The sequence below is a fragment of the Corvus cornix genome, chromosome 18 (assembly GCF_000738735.6).
Source record: "Corvus cornix cornix isolate S_Up_H32 chromosome 18, ASM73873v5, whole genome shotgun sequence".
In the NCBI taxonomy this organism is placed as follows: domain Eukaryota; kingdom Metazoa; phylum Chordata; class Aves; order Passeriformes; family Corvidae; genus Corvus; species Corvus cornix.
The window spans coordinates 11649505-11665794 of NC_046347.1; the positions used below are offsets into that span (position 1 = coordinate 11649505).

Consider the following 16290-nt stretch of genomic DNA (forward strand, 5'->3'; position numbering starts at 1 on the left):
ACGCTGAACCAGAACTCCAACCTGTCTGAAGAGAAGAAAAGCCCTTGTACAGAAATGTCAGTCACTTGGAAGTGTGTGAGGGGAAGGAAAGCTTCCTCCGACTGTGAAATGTTCCATCCAGAGCTGGCACTCACAGTATGGAACGAGACAGAAATAGCTGAACTATTTCTATGTACAAGCAAAGGTTTGCATGGCAGAGATGATACAGGATTGGCTCATGTTTCCATGCTCAATTCATAGTATTTTGGGATGAGGAGCGAACGTGGGATTGAATACTAATGATCATTTCCTTTTTAATTAACAGAGGTCCTACTCCAGGATGTTACAACTGAGCCTGCAGCCCACCCACCGGGCCTTGGCTCCTGGGCTTGGCACCTGAGCTGCTCCTCAGCCTCTCCTGCCCACAGGTGCTGCTCTGAGCACCTGCCCAGCCCCGGAGCTGGCTCTGAGCTGGCACCCTCACACCTCCTTACAGGACCAAACAGGGCCAGTGCTGTCGCAGCCCCTGACACAGGCCACTGGTGGAATCCTGGTGCTCCCAGAACCCACGAGCTGCAGAAACCAGCCCTGCACTGCTGCAATGCATCAGGAGCTACGAGCACAATCTTCCCCACAGGAATATTATGTTCTTAGATAATGAGCAACAAATCTTCCACAGCTCAGGGAAAGGAATTTTTTAAATGTCTGTGGTGGAGATGTTGTTGTTTCTTGGTTTGGGGTTTTTTGTTTGTTTCTGAGTCTTTTAAAGCCAGCACTGGCAGTTGTGTATGGCTGAGTTTACACACACCAACAGCTGTTCCTGAAGGTGGAACTTCCCATGGCTGTTCCCCCAGGACTGCCCCTGAGCCAGAGATATTTGCCTGGATGGGACAGTTCCATGGATAAATTCCAGTACTAATGTGGTGAAAGCAGCTGCGCTCCCCTGTAACGTCACGGGAACGTGGCCGCTCTGTCCTTGGCATTTCAGTGGAATCAGGAATACCTACATGGAACAAAGTATAAAAGCATCCTGGGTTCTGACTGATCATTTTTTAATCAGGGGCCCTCCTGGCTGGGCAGTGAAGCACATCCCTGCTTTAATTTCCAGGAAGCAGTGGGAGGGTTGGATGACCTCACTCATCATTAATTTCTACAACATCCTCTCAAAAAGTGTCACCCTCCTCCTGCCAAGGACTCCTCAGTGAGGGACAGCAGGAGCTGGGATGCTGGGAATTCAATTAAAAGAACACAAACCCCTGGAGCTGCGATTTCTCCAATGATTTTATTGCCATAAAATAATCTGCCCAGAACTGTGTCGCTCCCCCCGAAATCCCCACTCCTGAAAGGCATGATGTGGACTCCTGGGAGATGTGGGAAACTTCCCTGCCATTCCCTCTGCCCCTTGGTCTCCAGGATGAGCCTGAGTCTGATCCCTTGACCAGCTCCTGGTGCAGGTTGGAGCTGTCCCCCTGCTCCAGGCCCCATCCAACCTGGGACACTTCCAGGGGCAGGGCAATATCTAAACATTGCTGAGGTACTTTGCTGTCAGGAGAGCACTAATTCCATACATTTTTACAGTTCCTCAGAGAGAAGGGGGAATGCTTGTGCTGCCTGTGCCACCAGATGCAGCTGGAGAAGGCTTTTATGGCGCTGCCCTGCCCGTGAGCTGGGGCTGCCATGGCCTGGCAGCAGCGGCATCGATCCGGCTCCGGCATTCCCTCAAACTGCTCCCTGCCCGGCTCACTGAGCGGGAGATTCCCTGCAGCCAAGTCCTGCTAATTTTAGCCTTTGCTGGGGGATTTCGGAGCCAGCCACACATCAGCTCTGCTCAGTCCTGCCCCAGCTCCCACAGCTGCAGAGATTTGCTGAACTCCACTAACGAGCTCTGAATCAGCCCCCGCCAAGAGCCGGGGTGATTAATCAATACAGACACAGCCAGCTCCGATCAGTCAGCAAATATCAATAATTGAGGCACATCCTGAGGTGACGATGTCACCACGAGCAGCCCCGGATGGATCCCCGGGATGCCCTGACACATCCACCACCTGCTCCCTTGGGAAAGGGGGTCAGGATCCAGAGCCATGCAGACCCTGCACAGCCTCTGTGGGTGAAGGCTGGGGACTTCCTTCACCTTCCCTCCACGTGACAGAGTGGAATTTGTGACATTATTAGAGTCCCAGAATCCCAGAGGGGTTTGGGTGGGGCACAGCTCATCCTATTCCACCCCTGCCATGGGCAGGGACACCTTCCCCTATCCCAGGTGGCTCCAAGCCTGTGTCCAGCCTGGCCTTGGACACTGCCAGGGATCCAGGGGCAGCCACAGCTGCTGTGGGCACCCTGTGCCAGGGCCTGCCCACCCTCATAGGGAAGGATTTCTTCCACAGATCCAACCTAAATTTCCCCTCTTTCCTTTTTGGCTGATCTCTGCCAAGGGTCCACAGTTCTGAGGTTCCTGGGAAAGGCTCCTCAGCATCTCCTTTCCACAGGACCTTTACAGCCCAGGTGTGTTCCAAATAAACCCCAGCCAAACCCACAACAGCTTTATGGTGGTTCCCATCTCAAACACTTCTATCCAGGGATGCTTTGAAACCTCCATGGAAAAGAGAGACTCCCAAATCCCCCCACACCTCCTGTGGCTGAGGGAGCTCAGAGAGGCTGACATGAAGATTCCCTTATCCCTTATCCCTGTGCCTGCTCAGGGAGCACAGATTCCTCCCTGCCTCCCTCAGGGCTGTCCTGGACACAGACACAAGGCAGGGCATGGCAGAGGTGGAAGCGAAGCTTCCTGGGAACCACAGGCACCCAGCACTCATCCAGCCACGCCAAAACCCCAAGCAACCCCCAGAGGCGGCCAAGGAGCTCCTGCCCACCCCCCCAGCAGGGAACAGGAACAGCACTCACCTCCCTGCTTGCTTCTGTCCAGATAGATGGACACCCTTCGGGCCAGACCTGTGAGGAGACAGGGAGCAGGGGTTGGTGCTCGGGGTGAGTGGTCAGCCAGAGCAAAAACCAGCTTAAAACAAGGACTAGAAAATTGAAGAAAATTGTTCTCAGATTGAAGAACACGAACGAGAAGCAGCAGCACCCAGAGCAGCACAGGCCTCCCTCACCCACTCCAGCACAGCATTCCTGGGAAGCCAGCAGCCTGTGCGTGGAGCCAGGCTCTGGCTGGCTGACAGCAGCACAGAGCTGACAGCTCGGCAGGAACAAGGAGCCATCCTCTGCCTCAGCTGGGCCCTGCTCTCCAGCACATCGAGGAGAGACAGACGGAAAGGCGAGTAGCTCCTGGGATCTGCAGCAACCCGTGGGAGCAGGGGGCTCCTGCCATGGGAGGTCAGGGTTTCTGGGAGGGCAGACAGGGAACCAGCACCCCCGGAGTGCAGACAGCTCATGGGGGCTCCCTTTGCAGAGCTCCTGAACGGGGAGTTCCCCTCAGACATGGACTGGATTTGCCACGAAACCCCCAGACAATGGGAGCAGAGCAGCAAAGGGGCGAGAGGCACCACAGCTCACCCTGGAGAATCACACAATCATGAAATGCAATCCCAGAGAGGTTTGGGTTGGAAGGGACCCTAAAGCCCATCCAGTGCCACCCCTGCCATGGGCAGGGACACCTCCCACTGTCCCAGGCTGCTCCAAGCCCCAATGTCCAGCCTGGCCTTGGGCACTGCCAGGGATCCAGGGGCAGCCACAGCTGCTCTGGGCACCCTGTGCCAGGGCCTGCCCATCCTCTCCTGCACAGGGAGCTCCAGGTGCTCAAGAAGGGACCCAGGCAAGCCCTTCAGAAATCATCTCCTGGGTCCCTTCACAGGCTGGAGAAGGAAAACCCTGCAGGAATCTGCTGGGAGCACTCCAGGAGCTGGGGGGGAACAGCTGGCACTTGGTCATCCTGAGCCAGCTGGGCACACTTGGGCATTTTCCCAAATTCCAGAACCGTGCTGCTTTCAAGGACAAAGCCACTCTGCCCACGGAGCTGTGGCTGTTCCCTTGTCCCAGAGACACCACACTGCTGTGGCACATCTGCTTGTGCTGCTGTGCGAGAGCTCGCACCAGGCCACGGTCCCTGTGCTGCTCCACAGCCTGCAAACATCCTTTTCTATGGAAATTGCCTGAATTCCCAAAGTCTCCTGCTGCGAAAGCACAGCTCCAGAGCACGTCAGGACAATGTTCTTCCTACGCTGCTCAAGAGAAAATGCTGCGTTTCCCCCTCCTGGAAATCCCAGGAGGCTCAGGAGCTGTGCCTTTCCCTCGGCTCCCTCCACCTCTCACGCTGGAGGTTCCCAGCCCCCGCCTCACACAGGGACCAATCCTGCTTTCAACACACTGATTCTCATTGCAAGGGAATTTCTTCTTGGTGCATCAGTTCTAAACAAGATCAGAAGCAAAACACGTCACACAGAACAAAGAGGGGGCCCAGTGCCGAAATCCAGACCCACCTACCCCGAGTCAGCTCCTCAGAGCAACGAGCTGGGGCCAAGCTGAGCCCCAACCCGGCTGTGCCAGCCCAGATCTGACCTCCCAGTGGAAATGTGTGAAAGTTCTGTGCCTGCCCCGGGCTGCTCGGCCTCTCAGGCAGCCCCTGGGTGTGCCACTGTCCATCTCCCATCGCTCAGACAACCCAGGGCTGCTTTTCAAGCTTCCAAAGGATGTATTTAGGTGTTACATATTCCTCTCCCCTTTTCCAAGGGGGCAAATGGCCCAGGAAAGTCATGTTCTGGCTGCTCTCGAGAGCAATTCAGAGGTGAGTGTGACATTGTGACACAGGGGAAAAGCTGGGAGAAGAGGGAAGGAAATCAATAGTGGGAGCAAACAAACTCCAGTAAAACTCCTGAGCTCTGCAGCTTCAAAGATGCATCCTCAGTTTCCTGAGCCAGTGCTGGACCACAGCTGTGGTCTTGGCAGCAGATGACTCTGAAGACTCTCATCTCCACGGGGACTTGCTCCACTTAGCTCTTTTGAAGTGGCTACATTTATTTCTCTCTCCACAAACAGATCTGTCCTTCTCTTCTGCCCAATCTGCTGGGAAGGTGGACACCAAAGAAAACGGGCCCCAGACTGCTTCAGTCCATAAGGGAAAGAAAAAGCCAAGGGAAAAAAAAAAACCCCAATCCAAAAAAGAACAGATTTAAAAGTTTCCCCAGTCCTGTTTTGGCAGGTGCAACCATGCAGCTCTCAGAGCTCTCTCATCTGAGCCTGTTCTGCAGTGTCAGACCCTGACAATCCTTTCTGGGTGTTAAATCCTGTCCAGAGTGAGGCACAACCAGCACAGGCTCTGCCCTGGCACAGTGCACATGGAAGGGAAGGCAGGACAATGGGACTGGGCTGAGGGAGTTCCAGGGTCAGCATCCTCCCTGCCCAGGATCAGAGGCACGGCCAGGGCAGCCCGGGGGCATTCCCAGCACCAAAAAACAACATCCTGAATCCAAGGATGGGAAACATCAGCCAGCAGCCAGGAAAGCTGGGGTTTGTCAGCACAGAACTACAGAATGACACCACAAAGGGCAACCTGTCACGACTCCTGGGCACGTTGTGCCCGAGCAGAGCTGCTCACAGCAGCCCCTCCTGCTCCTGCTGCCACTGTGAAAGGGCAGGTTCTGCCATTTGCACAGCAGGCTCCGAACTTGCAGCAGCTCCTCATCAGCTCTGGGCACTGCCCTCAGCGAGGCAGAGCCTCGAGTGCCTCAAACACAGCTCCTCTTCCCTGAGAGAAACAGGGACGTGTTAAGGGAAAAACAACACACGCAAGGCAGCCCCAGGAAAATCCAATGAATAGCTGAAAGAGCTGTGTCAGGCTCCTGGGATGAACCACATCAGCTCAGAAATGAGAACTGTCAGCTTTTAAGGTCAGGATGAATGATGATGGTCATCTCATCTGACCTCCTGCACAGCATGGGCCAGGCAGCCTCATCCAGCACTTCCTCCATCAATCCCACAAAGTGCTGATTGAACCACAGCACGCACAGAAAAACCTGGAGCCTTGATTAAAAATATTCAAGTGACGGAGAATTGCCATTAGAGCATTAGTACCTGATGGGGTCTGGGAAGGATGGAACATCCACCTCCTGGAATGTTGTAAAATCTCCTTTAATATCCTAAAACCTCCTGTAAAGTCCTAAAACCTCCCGTAATGTCCTGAAACAGATTTCAGGGTTACACAAACTGGTTTTCTGGCTTCATCCCATGTGTGGCTGGATGCCAAGGCTCCTTTTTACACCCTTTTCTGCCCAGTTTTCCTAAAACTCCAAGCAGGCCAATGTCTCACTGTGCTGTCCTTCTGCATGTGCCAGATTTAGACCACACGTTCCTTTGCCACCTCCCGACCCACAATAAACAGGGAAGAGAAGTGCCAAAACTGGAGCTGGGGCTAAAGGAGGTCACGGGTGCCACATGCAAAGCTGCACAAAGGCTGATTTTCACCTTCCCCCCCCAGAAACCTCAGTGGGACCCACCTCGTGTGGTTGGCAGCATGTCTGACAGCCCCTGCCAGGCTGTCACCATCTCTGGGTTCTTCTCCAGGTCTGCAAAGTTCTTCCACACTCTGATGGCACCATCGTCTTGGGGAGCACAGAGAAAGAACACAAAGCAAAGTCACTGCTGGTGCAGCTCCCACAGTTCCTTGTGCACGAGGAACAAGAGGAGAAGCAGAACTGAAGTCACACAGACCCCAAAACTCAGGGTATCGCTTTGAACACTTTTTGTTGGGAGTTGTTTTTCCTCTCTAATTTACATCCAAGAAACCTAAAGCTTTGTTCTACTGGAGCTGTTCTGGAAGAGCTTTTCTCCTCCCCTGAATAACACCTGACATTCAATGTCTCTCCATTTCCCTGACATTCATTTTCTCCAGGATTCATCTCTGTCCTCCTCACGATTGGTGCCGAGAGCCACACAAGTACCCACTCAACACGAAACAGCCCCACAGAAGCAGCAGCAGTGAGGCCCAGCCCATCAGCAGCAAATCTTTCAAGAACATTGTGTATTTTTTTCAATTTGTTTCCCATCTGTGAAACTTCTGTGCTAAGAATCGATAAATTGAAAGAAATATGTCCTAAAGGCCCTCTCAGCTGCCCTTCCCCCTCCCTTAATTACAGCCAACCTGTACAGTTGAGCAGGAAGTTGGAGAAGCTGTTGAAAACACTCTGAGTGCCAGGTTTGGAATGGTTCCTTGGGAGAGCAGCAGATCTGACTCACAGCTTTACAGACCAAAGACTGGGCAAGATCTCCTCATGCAACCCCCTCGATGCAACTGGAGAGCTGCTCAGGTGAGATATGGGCTAGAGAGGAACTCAGAACCACCTGAGAAGTTCGGTGCTGAAGCTGAGCCCTGCCTGCTCCATGTGGACACAGCACAAGGAACAGAAGTGGAGTTGTCTTTTGGTTGCTGCACAGTTTCAGCTCTGGCCAGCAGCTTGAACCAACTAAAATCACCTTCCTCCAGGTGTGCCACAGGAGGAGGTGACCACGACCTCGCAATGACAAGCAAAGACTCAGCTGGGAAGGGCTTCAGCAAGAGTTGGACTGGTCAGACCTTGGAAAGTCTTTGCAGTCCCTATTTGAGAGATTTCAGTAGTGCCAGGAAGAATTTGCAAGTTGATCCTGGAAATGGCCTCCTGAGCTGAGACCAGGCAGGGAGGGGCAGGGAGGGAAGAGTCAGGCTGGGACCAATCCGTGGAGGGGACACAACAAGGTCCAGAACGCTCACCTGGACTGGAATTCTGCCAAGACCCCCCCGTCCTGGCCCCACTGGTGGGACAATGTGTCCTTTACCTGTGGCAGTGAGCAGCAGGGAGCAGTCCTGGCCATTCAGGTACTCCATGGCTGTGATCCGGGTGTACCGAGGGTTCCCGTTGTGGAAATAGTCCAGCTTTTCCCCTTTCTCCCAGTCCCAAAAACTGTAGGAGGAAGAAATAGCACGTGAGTTTTCAGTTCTCTGTGCAAGCTGTAAAGAGAGGCACTCGTTACCCCATTGTACCTCATGGATATCGGCTCAGCCTGGGTTTCTCCTTTGGAGTTTGGCATCATTTGATTAATGACATGTCAGGGAATCATGGAATGGTTTGGATTGGAAGGACCTTAAAGCCCATCCAGTGCCACCCCTGCCATGGCAGGGACACCTCCCACTGTGCCAGGCTGCTCCAAGCCCCAATGTCCAGCCTGGCCTTGGACACTGCCAGGGATCCAGGGGCAGCCACAGCTGCTCTGGGCACCCTCCCAGGGAAGGATTTCAACACCTCCACCTTCTGAGAGACAACCAGGACAGAGGCCCAGCTGTCCCTGCTGTGACCCAGGGCCCCCAGCCCTCACAGATGCTGTCCCTGCTGTGACCCAGGGCCCCCAGCCCTCACCAGATGCTGTCCCTGCTGTGACCCAGGGTCCCCAGCCCTCACCAGATGCTGTCCCTGCTGTGACCCCGGGTCCCCAGCCCTCACCAGATGCTGTCCTTGTCGGCCACGGCGATGCAGGGGGTGAAGGGGTGGAACTTCACCACGGACGGGACGCCCGGGTTCCTGTTGAGGAAGATCTGATCATCCAGCCGGGAAATGCCTGCGGGACAGGAGGGAGCTCAGCTCACACCTGGGATGTCCCCCAGGGATGGGGCTTGGACAGCCCCAGCTTCCCAGTGCCACGAGTCACGTCCTGCTCATCCTGCCCCAGTTCTCACCAGGACACCCCCAGCACTTCTCTCCTTCCAGGAGCTTCTCAAGCCCCCCAGCTGTCTCAGGTCTTGAGGTACAAACCAAGAACTGCGGTGACAAATCCTCCACCCTTCACACTGGCAAGCACAGACAACAAGCACAGCCAAACCCAGGGAAATGCCAGTTTGTGTTGAGGGAAAAACCAACACTATTTCTTCAAAATATAAAATACGAAAATGCCTTTTTTTTCAATTTAAAATGCAGCATTTCACTGTAGCTTGTGGATTATTTATTTAACCTTCCATTTCAGTTCCCTTAAATTTTAGGTTAAGTTGCAAATGAAAAATGTATTTTCCACGGAGACCTTAAAATGATGGGTAAAGACTTTTCCCATCTTGTCTTCCAAGGAGTTTGCTATTCACAGTGTTGGGACCCCTGACACTGCTGGGTTTTGGCACTCTCTGAATTCATCACACAAACCCCTAAACCCAGGAGAAATCCATTCAGCTCGAGTTTGTTTTAGTATGCATCCATTGAATCTAATTTTCATTAAAAGCTTGTAAGTCTATTTTAATTCTTTTTAATATTTCACATTTTCATTATTTTTTTAATGAATAGTGGCATTTTAGTCACTCAGGTTAAGCAACCAAATATGAACACTGTCTAGAAAGAGATTTAACTTCTCCAGGCAAGCATGAAAAATCCCCTTCTTTGTATTCCAACAGATCTCCCAGGCCATCTCCTGGGCTCCAGGATCATTTCTCTGTTTCTCTGGTTGATGATATTCCGCAGTTTCCCGGCATGAAGCTCCACACTGCACTCACAGGAGCAGCCTCCCAATGGCAGGGCTGAGCCCTGGGCACTTCTCCTTCAGCACACTGTGATTTCCAGCTCTGTGTGCCTCAAAAAGCATCCCTGGGGAGGAGCAGCCCCCATCCCCAGACCTGCTCCCGGGAACGATGCCAGGAGCTCCTGGAATTGTGACTCCCCAGCCTCTGCTGCTCAGGGCACACGGGCAGGGATAATTGAGGAATGCAAATTCCTCAGGAAGCTTCATTAGGTTCCACTTTATTCTAATAAATTCCTGTGCTGAGAGAATTCCAGCCCAAAGCTGCCTCAGAGAGCCCTAAAAAGATGCAATCCCGGGTTCCTGGGGAGCTCCCACTGACGCAGCACGGACCCGAGGCACGCTGGGAGCAGCACACACACCATGCACATAAATATTCCAAATAAATGGGATATAAGGAGTGAACAATAATTTACAGAGCTCAGCAGAGCAGGGAACGTGAGAGACATCACTGAGGTGTCTCCTGAGCTGGGGGGACAGGTCCAGCAGCCCCAGGGCTGGTCTGCCATGACCATGTCTGTCCCACATCAAACCCTGAGCTTGCAGCTCTGGAGTTTATCCTGCAGCATTCCACCTTCCATCCCTTTAAAAGCAGAACCTGAGCTGGTGACCAGGCCCAGCAGCTGAGAACAGAAAGGTGGGGGAGCACCAGTTTCACACCTGCAGCAGCAGCAGCATCGCCTGCCCTGCACTGGGAGGGAACAGGCACCAGTGGGAGCGGCTGCACGGGGTCATCGCTAATTGGGATCATCACTAATTGGGGTTTTACAGTTCAGTGTCCTGAAAAGGGAACCACTCACCCTTCTGGATGATCTTCTGGGCCTGTTTCCTGACGCGGGCATTGCGCAGGAAGCGCCACTCCCGCTCCTTGCGGATCTGGCTCTCCAGGTCGTGCTCCTCAGGGATCTGCCAGGACAGGAACCCACACAAGCAGAACCAGTGACCACCAGAACTCCAGGAATTAGCTGGGTGCTAATACAGTGTCCGTGGCTCCTGTCCCCTCTGAACACTGCAGGTCTGATCTCAGTACAACACACATTTCTCTCCTAACTCTCCTCAGCAGAGAAGCATCACGTAGCAACCCTGAGATCAAAGAGGGAGCACAGCCCTGGTACAGCCAGCTCAGAACACACTGAAATCTTTCTTTCCTTGCTAATCAAGGGCTGCTGGCCGAGCAGGGCACAGCTACATTCCCAAATCCCTGGGATGCGCAGGTTCCCACCACCATTTACAGGCGGGAACAGCCCGTTTTGGTTCCCTGTTCTGGAAAACGGTGCCCCCGTGTCACCTGGCTTTGATTATACACAAAATTCTCCCCAAAACTGGAGCGTGGCCCTGCAGTCACAGCCACTCTGAGCCATTTGATGATATTTATTCACACCCCACAGCTCCAGGTTTCAGCACTCCATGGCTTCCCCACAAAACCTGTGCTCCAGGCACGAGGCCAGGTCGGGAATCAGCAGCTCCAGCCCGGGATGAAGCAGCCCCAGTGCTGCTCCCACCATGGGTATATTCCCACCCTTGGTCACAGCACAGGATCAAAAGGAATAAACTCCTAAGATCTCACCCCAAGCCATGGCAGGAGCTACATATGAAGTATTTTTCATACTTAAAAAATTATCCAATACTCCCCTGCTCCAGAACCATCCTTGGATCAGTTAAGGAGCTGAGCTACAGGATTCTGATCCAGCTACCTTTGATGCCAGGCGAAGGAGAAAGGAGAAACTCTTAGAGAAGGAAGACAAATGCCCCACAAACAAACCCTATCTCCCCTGAATAAGAAAGTCCTTAAATCATCTGACACTGTTACAAACACTGCCTTCAAACCATGCTATCCTTTGGAAAACAGCTGTTACTAAGCTGGACTTCTGCTTCTTTAAAACAAATAAAAAATAAGAAGCCCACCCTCCACCTCTCCTCCTGGCAAAAAACGCAGCACTTTATTTCAGCACAACACCTATTAGAAAGGCAATGACAAACGACCCCTAATGAAAAGCAATAAACAAACCTGAGCTAAAATACATCAAAGGAGTTTGAGAGGGGAGAGATGACACCTACACCTTAATGAAAATCCAGCTTCGCTGGGAATAAATTAAAGCAAGTGCAGGGAAGAGCCCTTGGAGCACCAGTGCAGAGTTAGAGCATGCAGGTAAAGGCTGTCCTGGCCCCCACACCCACCCCTGTGGGGCTCTGGGGACCATCCTGCCAGGAGGGTCAATGAAAACTGAAGCCCAGCTCTGCTCCCTGCCCCGGACACGCTCCAGTTGCAGGATGGGGACCATGACAAGCCGGCGCTTCCCAGGGCTCCAGCTCCCACCAGACAGGAACCAGTGAGCACCCGAGCCCTCCCAGCAGAGGTTTCCTTCTCTGCCCTGCGTTTCTCCCTCTCCCCGTGGCAGTGGGTGTCAGGACAGAAGCAGGGAGGACTTGGCACTTGGCTCCAGAGGTAAATCCAGCTTTCCCTGGTTACCACTCCTGCAGCAGTTGCAGGATCTCACTCCTCTCCCAGGACTTCGACCAAGGGCCAAGGCACAGTGCAGCAGCTCCGGCACGGATTTATCAGGAAGGGCTCCTTATGTAATTCTCACCTTCCAGGATCCTTCCCAGCTCCTGCCTGCATGTTCTGCCAGCCCTGGCAGTAACAGATGCTGGCTCCCGCTCTCCTTGACTCAGGACTTCCTGACAGCTGGCACCGAGGCTTTCCTGCGCCCCGTGGCTCCCAGAACAGCCCCGTGCCACGAGGGACTGCAGGAAGAGGAAAAGCTTTTGCAGAGATCAGAGCCGGGGTAGGGACCTGCTTTTCCTGGCACACGGAGAATTTACAATGCAGCGTTTTCCTTCTCCGTTTATTTGATTAGATAATCAATAAATCAAACCTGGAATGATGGCTTGAAACGGAGCCCCTGATTTACACTGGAAATTAATCCCTCAGTCTTTCCAGCGAAAGCATTCTCAGGGCAAGGTCCATGAAGCAAAACTAAATTCATAAATTAAATATGACTAAGATGCACTCACAGCCATTTTATGTTTATTCATTACAGGAACAGTTGTCTTGTCTTTCCCTGTTTATGAAGGCAGGCAACAGCTCTGAAAAAACGGCTGGAATTAAGCATCAATGTCATCTTTTTCCGTCAGTACTTGGTACACTTTACTCTGCCTTTTTCATGAGGCTGAAGCTCCCAAAAGGCAGCAGCCACCAGCCAGGACTGTTCCTGTCGCTGCAGGAGCAGGGACTGCAGGAACAGGGACTCCATGGAAACTCAGGCAGCACCCGAGCTGTCAGCCTTGATTTCCAGCCAAGAAACCTCAGAGAAAGTTCTCACAGAGGGATTTCTCCCTGGGCCTTCCACACAACAGCCAGTCTAATCCCAGTTACCTGTAATTCCCTGTTAGGACAGGATAACCCCTGCAGAAAACTCCCTCTCCTTGACCTTTCAAAGCTGCTCTGCAGAAGTAACAGGGAAATCAATTCTCTCCTTTGGTCAGAAAACACAGATTTGGTTCTGTTCAGGCTTCACCCATGGCTGGTGAGGACAGCTCATGGTCAGAAGCTCAGCCCCAGGCAGGGGCAATCCCCAGCCCAAGACACTCAGGGAGCTCCTGCCAGAGCCAGGGCTGTGCCCTGCTCCTGCTCCCTGGGACTCACGGAGCACTCTGGGGCTCCAGGAAACCCCCATTTCCATGCCTCCCCTCCCTGGCTCCTGTGAACTAGCACAGGAATGCTCTGTGTTTTTTACTGCCTCCTCTAAAGCAACTTAGTCTATTTTATGTGCAGGAAGTAGTAGTAAAGCCACCCCCCCAAGAGCTCCCCATGTCCCCACTGCCCCTGCCCGTGCCTGGCTGCCTACTCTGATTTATTTTATTAATAAAGACACCTCTCTTTCCTGGAAAGAGCTTTCCTTAAGGAGCAGACAAATGCTTTTAATAAGAACTAAGAGCTCAAACATCATCTTCCTCCTCTTGTGCTCTGGTCTGGAATCAAGACACTGAAACTCATCTTGAGGAGAAAAAGCCCTGCTTGAAGCTTGGCCAGGCAGCCCAGCCCCACATCCCAGATGTGTCCTAAGGAATTACTCAGTGCTTTCAGCAGAAAGGGAATTTCACAGCAGCTGAGGAAGTGTCAGGCAAACACTTCACTGCTGATTCCCTCTGGAAATCAAGAGCCTGCCCTGTTCTGATATCCTTAAACTTGGGCAATTACCTCACCCCAACACTTGCACATTCCAGGAGAGTGGTGGAGATGGCTCAGCCCCAACTCCCGGATGAGGCAGCACTAAAACCACACAATTTCCTCATTCTCACGATCTCATGGACACAAACATCCGCTGTGGAGAGGCATTAATGGAGCCTGGGCATCGTCCCTGCCGGGCACAGCAATCCCTCCAAGAGATGGAGCTCCAAGTCCTGACACCGTTTGGGCTCCCAGAGCACCTGAAGGTTTCCTTTAATGAGGGAGATTTACTGCTTGTCCTGTTTCATACTTAAACGTGAAACCTGAGCTTTGGCTAAAACATTCTGGGAATCTAACAGCTAAAACATTCTGGGAATTTAGCAGCTTCTCTTTCCAGTCACTGATGATCTTTGCCCACCTCTTAAGAGCTCTGGTTTGCGTTTTTCCTGGAACAAGGCTTCAGTTTCTCTCTCACTTCAGGAGATAATTTAGTTACCCAAACAAGTCACTTCTGAAGAGACCTGGATGCAGATTTGTCATTAGAACACTTATTCTCTGCTATAGCACAACTTCTTACACTTACAAAAAAAAATGTTAAAACCCAACAATGATGCTCCCCAAGCTTCCCCCAGGCACTTGTGGGCATCCAGCCGCTCTCACTTTGTCCTCTGTAAGTCAAAGGTGTCTGCACTGGAAGCAGAGCACAGCTCCCAAAGCCCACCTGAGGACAGTGAGGCAGAGGGTCTGTCCTGCTGCCTCTGGGACACCATGGCCTCCCCCAGGGCAGCCTCCCTCCACCATTTCTCTGCCTCTTTTACCACAGCCAGGAGATTCAGCTGGAATGTCAGAATGAAAACAGCATCTCTCTTTCTCCAGCCTCTCACTGCCCTTTCTGGAAAAAAGGGCCTTCCTTATTCCATTTACTTATTTTAAAAACCAATTAATTTTAGCTACAATGAAATTTTCCACAGGCAGAGAAGCACAGCATTTCAGATGGAACAACTCTACAGCGCAGCCAGGCAAAACTGGGGGATCTGGATACAGAACCTCTCCTCACGCCTACGCTCTTTGTGGACTGTGCTCCATGGGGAGCAGAGCTCCACCCCTGGGCTCTGTCCCTGGCCATACCCCACTGTCCCACCCTCACTGACCCTTCTGCTCCCTCTGGTCACTTCTTCCCTCTCACTGACAGGCGGTCCCACAGCTCCCCAGAGCAGCATGATCTAAGGAAATCCATCCCTTTGCCTCCCCAGACTGCAGGAAAGGGAAGGGAGAAAGGGCAGGGAGGGCAGGGCCGAGCCCAGGGGCCAGCACAGGCCCCCAGAGTTACCTTCATGACGGGCTGGGCGAAGTACTTGGCGCTCCAGTCGCAGAACCCCGTCTGCACCGCGGCCGAGATGAAGCTCTTGTGTCCCACGGCATCGTCAGCGTCATCGGCTGTCTGCGGGGAGGGGACAGGGCTTACCCACCTGCAGGGCCAGGGACATCCCCAGGACACCCATGCTGACCCAGCCAGGCAGAAAAAACCTCCAACACACTGCCCAGGACAGGAAACTCCATGCACCCTGCTTTGGGATCAGGTGTTACAGTCACTCTTGGAAAGGTGCACATTCCCTCAGGCGCAGGGATCAGGGCTGGAGCAGCCCCATGGCACCACAGGGAGGTCCCAGGAGGAGTTTTGTCACAGTGTCTCAAGGATGTGGCGTGGGGAGCAGCGAGGGTGACTCAGGATGCAGACACAGCTCATGCCAAGGTGCACGTGGATGAGTGTCTGTCACACAGCACAGGACACCCCACGGGAAAAGGGAAAAGCTGCTCCATTCCCTCAGCTTTCAGCCAGCCTTTCAGAAATACGATCCAGGTTGGTGCTGCCAAAGCCATGAGAAGGGAAGGCGTTGCTGCTGCGGCTGCAGCACTTTCTCCTTGTGGTCACAGCTGTCCCTTGTCCCTGCTCTGCTGAGGCTGGAGAGCAGCCCCCAAGGGTCAGGGACTGGCTCTGGGTTATCGCTCAGGCAGACAAATGTTTACAGAAGAGTAAGCCATGGACTCTGATTAGACACATCGCTTAGTGGCAGCAGTGAATAATGCCCTATCAAAAGCTATAAAACACGATTTATCCTGAATAAAATAAATTAATCAATTTTTATTTGGCTGGTTTCAGGAAGCCAATCTGGATTAGCAGCAGCTGGAAGCAAACGAGGGATGCACAGAAATAAACCACAACCAACAGAATGCGGGACAAACCCCAGTGGGGAGAAGCTGTCAGAGCTGACAGGGAGGTCTCCTTACCTGTTCTGGGCCTTTGTCAAACATTTTCCTTGTCCTGGGGAACTGGTGGGAGTGGGGGGTGTACTGGACGCCCACGTTGGTGACGCTGGGGCGCACGGACGCCAGGTCCCGGCTCACCGGCTGCTTGGGCACCTCGTTGGTCAGGCTGGAGCTGCTGGTGCTCGTGGTTGGAGGGGACCCTCTGAGGGACAAAACAGAGGGACAGGCTTTGGGTATCGCTGGACAGGAGACCTTTGCATGTAAATTATGTTATTTTTACTTCGTTTCTTTCTCACAAGATTTGTGTTTCACTGCAGTGCCTCCTCTACAGAAACATCACAGTTCCCACGTCCCCTCCAAAGACCAAACCAACCCCAAACCAAGAGTGAACC

General features: G+C 52.9%; 1 protein-coding gene across 1 annotated transcript in view; it reads right to left on the reverse strand.

The window, feature by feature from the left end:
• RPTOR (regulatory associated protein of MTOR complex 1) overlaps positions 1-16290 on the reverse strand; it is a 102824-nt gene that overhangs the window by 10624 nt on the left and 75910 nt on the right. Inside the window, 6 exon segments of the mRNA XM_039562061.1 lie at positions 6429-6533; positions 7744-7868; positions 8406-8520; positions 10260-10365; positions 14961-15071; positions 15920-16100. Of these exon segments, the coding sequence (XP_039417995.1) occupies positions 6429-6533; positions 7744-7868; positions 8406-8520; positions 10260-10365; positions 14961-15071; positions 15920-16100 (743 nt within the window).